Raw genomic sequence first — 10888 nt, 5'->3', positions numbered from 1 at the left:
CTCATTTTCAGGGGATGTTGGCTGGGCTTCAGAGGAGCCAGACTCAGAAGAGGAACAGAGGGGGGCTGGGAATGTGGTCCCTCCTGAGACACAGAGATGAGAGAAGTGGAGATGCTACTCTGAAGGCCAGGCTCCCTAGGTGGGCAGGCAGTCTCTGGGAATAACCAAGTTGGAGGGAGAAAACCTAGAGCAGGGAGTTTCTCAGACACAGACCAGGCAGCCCTGGCTCTTGAACCTATGACACCATGTCGGCAGAGGATCAGCACATGGAGAATAGGTGTGCTCATTTTCAGAAGGTTCCTCCTGAAGGGCATGGACTCAGGCATGCTCATCGGGAGAGTTCCTAGAGATGAATGCTAGATTGGGTTCAATGTACTGCTCTGTGCATGCTCAGTGTTTCATTCTGGGTGTTTTGTGCTTTTTAGTCCATCAAGAACTCTTTGCACGGAAAGGTCTGTGGTTTTTTGAATGTGCAAAGAAGGAACCCTAGCTCCTGACAATGCTGGATCAGAATATGGGTCCATATTGGCACAGTTTTATCTACACTGTTGTGTCCATATTGGCTGGGAAAGTCTCCCCAGGGCTTCAGGCTAAGCTTTTTCCCAGCCCCACCTGGAGATGCCAGAGACTGAATCTGGGGCTGTCTGTATGCACAGCTTGGTCTGCAGTGGGGCTATTGTCTGCATTTGTATGAATAAAATGTTGCATTTCATGTCAGGATAATGCTCATGCATCTTGTAATCGAAGTATGAATATCAAACATGTAAATCCTTTGTCCTGCAGACTGGTTGTTGACATCATTTCTATCACACACAAGCATCCAATGGCTCTTTTGTACAAACATTTAATGATTTAGTTGAATCACAAGGACTTGTTTGCTGAAAGATGTATGCCCTACACATCTTCAGTCTAAAGCTTAGGGTTCAGGGTCTTCAGCTCGAGGTTTTGTTCAAGTCCTACTGCTATGAAAATGTTCTCAATATATTCAGCATGAACATGCATGATCCAAATCTTGTTCCATTTTTTCAAGAGGGCCATTCATTTTTTCCCCTATCCTTTCATTATTGATTAGTGAAATCTAATTAAGTTTTGAATCAAGAGCACCACTGAAGGGAAGAATAAGGGCAGTGGTGTTTCTATAGTTCTTAGTTTGGGCTTGGAATGATTGCCATTCTAATACCTTTCTAATAATCTGAAGAAAATCAGCCTAGCCATTCTGCCCCTGTAAAGGCTTCTGATTGTTGTCGCATGTATTGATTTTAATTTTAACTGGAATTAAGGAAGCAATATAGAATATAGTGATGCTTAGAGCTAGGAACTTGTAGATTTGGGGGGAGATTTTGTGTTCTCCGTATGGCAAAATAGTAGCTGTACTTAAATTTTATTCATTATTTATTTAAAAGATTGACAGGGGTACAATCCTATGTATATTTAGACCAAAAATATAAAAAAGCGCTTCATCCCCCAGCATTCCTCAGTCAGAATGAATGCTGAGAATTGTCGGGCTTCTTTTCTGTCTAAACATGCACAGGATTGTACCCTTGGCCATATTTTAAAATAGTGACTCCAAGGTCACATACAAAAAAAATTAATCTGAGTCACAATAAAATATTAATAATCAAGATAAAGTCAAAATTAATAATAAGACTGAATAGCATCATATGCACCACAATCCCCAATACAAGTCTGACAATTATAGGCTAAGGTAAACAGGTAACATCATCATCATCAAACTTCTATTATGCCCAATAGCTGAAACTCCCTGGGCAGTTACAACAGTCTATTAAAATACAATCTAAAATACACCACATTATAAAACAGCATTTAAAGGTTGCCATACAAAATTTAAAAATCAAATTTAAAACACACCTAAAATTCCCGTAACAGGTAAAACTTGGGACCTGATGAAACATCTAGCAAAGCCTGCGTTGATTAATTAGATGCCCTACAACAAAGGACAGTCTTAACCTGGTGCCAAAAAGAAAGTCAGGTTGGTGCCGGGGGGTTCAGTGGAGAGCCACCCATAACTATTCCAGAACTAGGGGTGCGGGGAAGGACTCCCTGATCCTTGTTGCCACCAACCAAGCCTCCCTTGGAGGTGGCAGTCAGAGGCAGATGGTGCTTGGGCAGATGGTGGTTGGGAGAGGTATATATTTCTCAGGCCTGCTGAAAGGCTTGTAAGGACAGGGCTTAATGGATCACAATCGTAACAAGGTTTCACAAGTAGAGAGGCGCTAATGAGAAACCCCCACCCCTTGTGACTTTGAGAGCTGGACATGAGCCACCAACCTTGGTTTTGGAGTTCAGGTTGACATGGGCAAAACCTGGACTTGGCAAGTCATGCAATTTTGCATGTTTTAAATTCATGCAATGAAGAACATTTCAAGAACATCATGGATGTGCTGGGTCACTTTAGCACATCTAATTTAGCTAAATGTCCAATATTACAGCAATGGAAATTATGGCATAGTTTACCAATGCAGGCAAATGATGTACCATGCAAGGCTGTGGTTTAGCAAAAGGATTAATAAAGGATTTGTTTATTTTTAAGTTGATGCTTTTTTTCCTCCAAAAGAAGGAAAATTTCCCCTTTAAACACAATTTTCAGCTTTTTCATATATTTTTGCATTTTTTGTGTTTCATTGGCATTTTAGTTTAAATACTCAGTTAGCAATTGGGGACACATAATACACCTTTCATTAGCTGATGCTTTCAGCAGTGGGGAAACTGTCTTTCAGATTAACTCCAGAGAGCATAAGTGAGACATGTTGCAAGTAAACGCTGCAGAATTACGTATCCTTCATTTAGTCTTTGCTCCAAGCTGTGAGGTGACTAATCTGGAAACTGGTGCTTGTGCCAGGGTGTCTAAATAATCCCACTGCCATGGCCAGGCCACTTCCTGGTGAGTTTTGAAGACACAGCATTATTTCCCTTTGTTAGGGGTGTGTGTGGTTTGCCCCAGGAGATCGACAGAATCCAGGGGATTTCTGAATGCTCCTGGGACTTCTCCTGGGAAGAGAGCTGTGGAATGGTGAGATGTGGCAAACCATCTCCTTACTGTGCTGGAGAACTGTGGCCACTGAAAGAGGCAGCCTGTCACCCAGAGTGGAAAGGACATACGACCTGAAGTGGAAATGACCCAGCATGCACCAGAACAAGTGACTTTGCCTACTGTGCTCAGGGCAGGTAGCACAGAATTGCATTGCATCCTTGAGTGCTGCCCATCAGAGCTCTTCTGGGTGGTCCAGGGGATGCTAGAGTCTTCACAGAATTGGGTCCCTGGTCCCAGTTGTTGGATTACACTTTGAGAACAAGATCCTTTGTGTCCAGAGTAGACTGGAGATGCCTGGCTTCACCAACCTTGTGGGATCAATTTCAGTCACTGCAAGCTGATGACATGGACAAAGTGCTTATGGCAATGTGCTCAACCACATGCCCTCCTTGCCTCTCCTGGATAATAAAAACTGGCTGGGAGTGTATGATTGGGTTGGCTCAGACCAGGGGTAAATGCATTGTTTCACAATATGGTGGTTCCTGCTGCTCTTAAGGAATCATTAGCATGGCCACTCCTGCAAAATCCCACTTTGAACTCAATGGTATTTGACAACTACCACCCATTTGCAAATTCCCTTTTAGAAACGTAAAAATATACAAACAGAGGGAGTCAGAATGGGCCTCCTGGGCCATTTAGTCTGACCCCCGGCTCCAGCCAGATCTGCTCATGTAACCCCTAACGTGGTTGCCCAATCTTTCCTTGAACACACTCAGTGATGTGGCCTCAACCACCTCCCTTGGAAGCCCATTCCAAATCTTAGGGGTTCTAACTGTCAGGAAGCTCTACCTGACATCCAACCTGAAGCCTGGTTCCTCAAGCTTTTCCCCTTTGGAGAGCATCCTGCCCTCCACTGCAGGGAAGAAAAGGTCGTGGCTCTCCTCCACATGACATCCCCTCACATATCTATCAGTTACTAAAGATCCCCTCAGAGTCTCCTCTTCTGCAGCTGAAAGACCCAGTTCCCTCAATCTCTCCTCATATACCATCCCTCCTAACCAAGCTACCATTCAGGTGACCTTGTGCTGAACCGTTTCTACCCTTTTCTTAAGTAAGTTTCTTGAGAGCTTCATGGTGGCGCTACTGCAAGCACTCTGGAAGGATACTGATTATTGGGACCCTTTGCAGTTCGGGTTTTGACCTGATTACGGGACTGAATCCTTTGGATAACCCTTTTTGAGAGGACTCTGTTTCTGGAACAAAGCTGCAAGATAGGAACTGGTATTGTGTGACAATGTATTACCATGCAGTATTTATGTGCTCTTTTTTTCTTTTACTTTATAGCATGCATTTAATTCAGATGGACTCTGTCCAACGTTGGATGGAAGACTTGAAGCTCATGACTGACTGTGAATGCATGTGCATTCTCCAGTCTAAACCAATCAGCTTGGAAGACGATGCACAGAGTGAATGTTCCCTTCCATCCCAACATGGTGCCTGTAATAATTTACAGTCATTGCTGAAAAGAGCTTGGATTATAAGCACTGAGCTGACCAGGATTGTCCAAAAACTGGAGAAGAATCGATGGCAAAGGGTTCACAGCATGACTGTCAGAGTCAACTGCCACGTCCGCTCGATGATCAGTGAATATAACACATTCACAAGGAATTCTTGGGAAGAAATGCAACAGGTGGGAGTGCTTTGTAACTAGAATCCTTGCAAAATATGGTTTGCAACCAGTGGGCTATTATAAATCAGCAACTGTTTAGGAATCTAGGATCCCATGGAGCTGAAGAGGGGAGGTTTTGGCCTACAACTCCCATCAGCCCTAACCAGCATTAACTGTAGGTCAAAACATTTGTGGGGTGGGATTATTGACAGTCATCTGGAGGGTAGATTCTTAATGGTTGTGTTGTCAGTTTTGGTGGAAGGCCCATTCTTCTCCTCCTTGTTCCCAGCTCACCTGTCACCCAGGTGTCTCACCTGGGCTTACTTCATGAAGCAGGAGTGCAGGCATCGTGAGGGTGAACAAGCAAAGCATCCTTACCCTTTTAGCCCTTTGTTGTCTCATTAATGGGCAGCATTTAACCCAGTCCCAGGCAAAGGTCACGCCCTTCTCCAACCGCTTGAATCCTTCAAAGTGGAGATGCCAAGGATGTGTGGGTGATGCACATGCACTCTGCTGCCAATGCGCTGTCCCTCCTCTTTTGTGCTATCACACTCTTTCTACTATTCACAAACATTGCGTGTCAAATTGCCCCTCTCTATACTTTGGCCGCCTAATGAGAAGGAAGGACTCCCTGGAGAAGAGTCTAATGCTGGGAAGAATAGATGGCAAAAGAAGAAGGGGACGGCAGAGGATGAGGTGGCTAGATGGAGTCACTGAAGCAGTTGGTGTGAGCTTGAGTGGACTCCCTGGGATGGTGGAGGACAGGAAGGCCTGGAGGAATGTTGTCCATGTGGTCGCAATGGGTCGGACACGACTTCGCGACTAACAACATCAACAACAATACATAAAATGCTTGAAGGTCAAACTAACGTTCCTTGCTAATGTGTCTAACTGAAAAATGTGTTAACTAATGCATCTGACTGAAAAATGAAATGAAAAATGAAATGAAACAAAAAGTCCTTAAAGAAAAACCTGGGGAGACGTCCCCTTGAGTGCAATCCTGTGGTCCCTGCTAGAGGATGGTCTGGGGGAGTTTTAGGGGTCCCCCCAGGTCAGAAACAGCAAGCTCCACTATTAGACAGGGGGCTTGGATGTTGTGCACTTCCTCTGTGAGTTTGGTTGTGGTGCCTTCGCACACTGGGACTTTTGCAGATCTAGAACTCCATGGCCTTTCTGTGACTCCCCAGAAACAGTGTGGGGGAAAACTAGGAGTATATCCTGGAACTCAGTTCGTTGTTCTCCCGTGGGCACCTATGGGGCGGAAACACTTGAAGAAAGAGGAAACAATGGAAAGGAGGAAAGGTGATGTGCCTCCTCTGTTCTGCCCGCCTGGGTGAGGGTTTGGAGCTTTTGGAGTCTCTGGTTTCACAGCTGCTCTCTCCCAGGGCCAGGATTGTTGTGTCCAAGCAAAGAAGACAGAGGAAATGCTGCAGTGGTACTTTGTGGCAGAAGGGTATTCAGTATAACAGCCAGTCCTCCTGGTCACAACCCACAAGGGGAGTCTCAAGATGCAGAGTGCTGTGTTAAGTCACATCAACAAACCATCTCTAGAAGTTTTCATCTCCACTAGGAGCAGATCTTTTGTAAAGCTAATGGGTCTTAAGTGCCCATTCAAGACCAAGGCACTCCAAAGTATGTCACATTACAATAGTGATTTCCCTGACTCAGATCTCCACAAGCACCTCCAGGTGTGCTCCTAATCCTGCAGGCACCTATAGGGTGAAATGCGGTGCTCATTACCGGGGGAAGCTCTAACCTGCTTTTGGATCCTGATGGAAGATCCCTTCTTCCCCAGTTATTGTGAGAATTGCAGCTCGGATCAGAGAGAGCAGGGACATCTGAGAAGGAGTGATGGGAGATTTCAGTGTCTTTGCTTGTCAAAAAGTCCTGCTGCTCCAACCCTGTGAGCCCTGGGTGGAGGGTAGCAATGTTTTCTTTTTCATTGATTTCCTACTCTAAATTGCCCCTTAAACATTTTTCCCCACGTAAGGTTTCCAGTGCTCACTTACCTCAGACTCAACCCTGTTGATCTTTTCAACTTGGAATGAATTAATATTAGGTAGGTTTTTTGTTGTAATGAAAACGTTTTTAGAGGTTTTAAAACAGAACTCATGCTTTGAATCTACGTACAGCAGTTGTGTTATTCTTCAGATTACAAAAACAAAATGTATCTGACCTTCATAAACCAAAGATAGGAACCCCAACACATTTCTATTTCTTTCCTTTACAGTATGAAAAAATGCTAGTGGAAAAGTGTTCAGAACTTACAACAGTTACGGAAAGGTAATGTTAAACATCGTCATTTATTTTTTACCTTATGCTGAAATTGTATACAACATACCTGAATGGAAGTGCCATTGAACTCAGGTTTACCCCACAGTAGACAAGTATAGGATTGTACTGTCAGCAAACACATCTTAAGCCCCATAACCTGTTCAGTAACATCTTGAAGAACCATGAAGTTGACATGGATTTGAAACAAATTGATCTCTTTCTGCTCTCAGATAGACAGAAATTTGCTAATTCTGATGGACACAATAATTTCTTGCAAAGAACAGGGGGATGCTGGGCCCTCCCCCTGCCCTCTGCCTCCCTTTGTAGGAGAAAACAGGAAGTCCATATTTATGACTGTCAAGCATAAATTGGTCTTCACACCCAGTTTGCACATGTTAGGGCACAATGCTAAACATATTTACATGAAAAAGTCCTATAATTCACAGCCTGTCCCAGCCAGGCAGGCTGGGAATTAATTCCTATGCATTTAGAATTATGCACTTATTTTTATATCTGTGCTTGAGAGCAGCTCTTTGGTCTGATCTGACATCTTAATCCTGTCTCATTTCATATGTAAAAACACACAAACCTGAATGGAATATTTTCCCCATTTTGTTTCAGGTGTGTACAGATTGAAGACGAACAGATATTGAAATCTATGAAGTCTTGTATTAATGACACACTAACCACTGTTGCACAGTATTTTGGCCAATTGATCGAACTAGCTTTAACCCATGAAATAAAGGTAAATACCATTTTGACAGTAAGCAAAATATTTGGAATTGTGTATTAAATTTATGCCTAGGTTTTTCTGTCCTTAAGATATCTTGAAGCATCTTTGGGGATTGAGACTGCACTCTGATTGTTCCCAGCTTGCACGATCGAAACTAGCCTTCCCTACTTTGCATTCTGTCCCTGTGACTCTGCTCCCCAGTTTCAGCATACAGCTTTTAAATCAAAGCAACAGAAGCAAAACCCTAGCCCAGACATAACTTCTAGAGAGGAAATGTTTGGAAGGGAATGACATTTGTTTTGGTCTGTATCACACAGAACCTGGTAAAGGAAATAAATTCATCAGATAATCTGTATTCCGCGGAATCAGCTACAAGCAACTTATTCAGTCTTACCCAGGAGGGCTCCCACTTGTGTCGCATCATTGCGAAGGTAAGCCGTGCTTGAGCTTGGTCATTCTGAAGAACCTTTAGGGGTTTTGTGAGCAGAAGGTAGCTCTCAAAGAAATTCCAGGTGGCGTTTTAGAAGGTGAAGTGTCCAGGAAAGCTATTCTCCATTGTGAGAGGAAAGCCAGAGATCTGCAGAACTACAACTCTTCCTATCTCCCCACACCCTCCTCTCTCTTAATACATAACAGTCAATCATCATCATCACCACCAGCACCACCACCATCATAACCTATAACCCACTCCATAAGGGCTGTCATAGTTTAAACAGTAAGGTAAAGGTAAAGGTTTCCCCTTGACATTAAGTCCAGTCATGCCTGACTCTAGGGGGCAGTGCTCATCTCCGTTTCCTAGCCGAGGGAGCCAGCGTTTGTCTGCAGACAGTCTCCGTGGTCATGTGGCCGGCATGACTAAACACCGAAGTGCACGGAATTCTATTTGCCTTCCCACCAAAGTGGTACCTTTTTATCTACTTGCATTTGCGTGCTTTCGAACTGCAAGGTTGGCAGGAGCTGGGACGGAGCAACGGGAACTCAACCCGTTGTGCAGATTTGAACCGGTGACCTTTCGATCAACTCCGCCACCTGCAGGTTAAAAACAAATACAACATGTGGTAAACAGTTCATGTATTGCAATACCAGGAACAGAACAGCAGTTATACAATTCAGCAGAGTCCCAAGCAGTCTAAGGAGGAAAACTTGAAAATGTCAGAAGGGCCTCTTTAGGGAGACCGTTTCCAAGCCATGGGGCCACCACAGAAAAGCCTCTGTAGTTTGCTACCATTCATTTTGTTGCCTGAAGCAGAGCTTTACCTTTCTCTTTTCGCTGGAGCTAGTCAAAGTAAAATATACATAATGGGCAACTAACACTCTTGATTTCTGAACCTCTGCCATGAATTTGCAAACTTTACAAGTAGGCAGAAGAAAATATTTAAATCAAGTATTTTAATATGCCTATTTACAAATGTGAAAAATGCTCCTGACATTCAGATATACTACACTGGGGCTAAGTAGACAGGTACTGAAGGATACCATTCCAGAACAACTTAGGGTGCCACCCTACGGATCTAAGACAGAAAAAACTCCTACATCTTCCAGCATGCACTAGCCAGCTGTCTGAGGAAGCTGCCATGTGTAGGACATTTTCTGTCTCAGTGGCATAGGATTACAACATTAGCTGTTTAATGGGGAATGGCTGCCAAGTGCTTTAAAAACAGCACAAAAATCTGCTTGAGACTATTAATGGAAATGCCTTGGGCAGAGCAACACTAGGCAGTATCCCGGAGCCACTGGATTGTCCAGAATCCCAGCTCTGAGGGCAGGAAATTTCTCCGCTCATGGAGCTGGGGATTGGCACTCAGGTACCCTCTGCTGCTCTCAAAGAGCATGGAAAGAACTGAAGAAGGGGCTAGTGGGTGTTCTTGGGACTGGAGAGGGATGAAGTCTGTGCTTGGTCAGTTTGGCAATGTGCCCTGGCAGTGCCTCTGCTTCCTTTCCTTCCCCTCCAAAGCACCACAGCTGGATGGTGACAACCAGCTGTCCAGTGGAAATCCAGCTGTTTGCAGGGCTAGAGGAGCATTCCTCCCGCTTTGCACTGCATGCCCGTGCCCTTCTTAGCTCTGAGGGTTCTTTCCATGCCGGAGGGACTGCGGCCCAAAAGGCCATTGGAGAACATTTGGGTCTTCCCAGCACGTTATGCTTAGGGCCGAACTGCAGGCCCAGCTTGGTGTGATGCAGAACAGTTGATACGATGCTTAGAACGGTTTGTGCTTGGTGACAGGGCTATGGCACATCAAGGAGGATAGTTAGCCCAACTGGAGTTCCTATGCTTTGTGGGAAGGATATGCTCATTGGTAGCAATGGTGTCTTTCCTTTCATGCCAAACAGCCGGGTCAGGGTAGGTTCCATCTGGTGAATGGGATGGAAGGAATATAATGAAGCCCCCTCCCCATGCATGGCAGTCCTGATCCTTTGCAATATGAACCAATCTACTATAATCATCTGCAGTCCTCCTGGAGATTCCTTCCTCGAAAGAGGTTCAGAGGAGGACAACAAAGAGGAGGGACTTCTTGGTGGTGGCTCACAAATCATGGAATACTCTCCTCAGTGACGTCCACCTGGTGGCAACAATGACATATTTCAGTGTCACATTAAGGATTTCCTCCACTCCCAGGAATTTGAAAACCTATGATAAGGTTTTATGGTCTTGGGATTACTATTGTTTGTGGAAATTATGTTATTGTATTTTAGGGTTTGTAAATTTAGCAGCAAGCTTTAGCTGTTGGACAGTATATAAATGTGGTGAATAAAATGAAATGGAGGAATAAAACTCTAGTTGCATAACTAGTAAATTGCACAATCATTTGTTACAAATATCTTAATTCCAAACAGTCACCAGGTTCTTCTGACACTTAAAAAAAATTGAATTCAAAAGACTTTATAGCAGTTTAATCCATTGCCTCTACATATTTTCATCATTTCAAAAGGATAGCTAGCAAGTCATTTTTGCTGTCAATCACCATGATTGAATGATCTCATGAAAAAAAAAAATCACACCTAGATAGTGTGTTGACATCCTTTGTACTGATACAAGGTTCCAAGGAGTGGTACGAAAGAGAAGAAAAAAACCGTATCTTTTATATATCTGTATCCATATCTCTATTATCCTTGGTATAGTCACTTTATGCTGACTCAGTTTAAAGAGGATGAGAAAGAAATCACTTGGAATCCTCTCTGGGTGTGTGCATGTAAGTGTGCAAGTTGCTTGTACACTTAC

The 10888-nt window shown here is 43.9% G+C and overlaps 1 protein-coding gene across 1 annotated transcript in view; it reads left to right on the top strand.

Moving 5' to 3' along the window:
* The first annotated feature begins 245 nt into the window (after positions 1–245).
* Positions 246–10888, top strand: part of INSC (INSC spindle orientation adaptor protein) — a 77084-nt gene continuing 66441 nt past the window's right edge. Inside the window, exons 1-5 of the mRNA XM_044426095.1 lie at positions 246–277; positions 4337–4682; positions 6892–6944; positions 7557–7680; positions 7986–8099. Of these exons, the coding sequence (XP_044282030.1) occupies positions 246–277; positions 4337–4682; positions 6892–6944; positions 7557–7680; positions 7986–8099 (669 nt within the window). The remainder of the gene's footprint in view (positions 278–4336; positions 4683–6891; positions 6945–7556; positions 7681–7985; positions 8100–10888) is intronic.

This window comes from Varanus komodoensis, unplaced genomic scaffold, assembly GCF_004798865.1.
Source record: "Varanus komodoensis strain SLA01 unplaced genomic scaffold, ASM479886v1 scaffold16, whole genome shotgun sequence".
NCBI classification, from domain to species: domain Eukaryota; kingdom Metazoa; phylum Chordata; class Lepidosauria; order Squamata; family Varanidae; genus Varanus; species Varanus komodoensis.
This window is presented reverse-complemented; position numbering and strand designations above follow the sequence as displayed.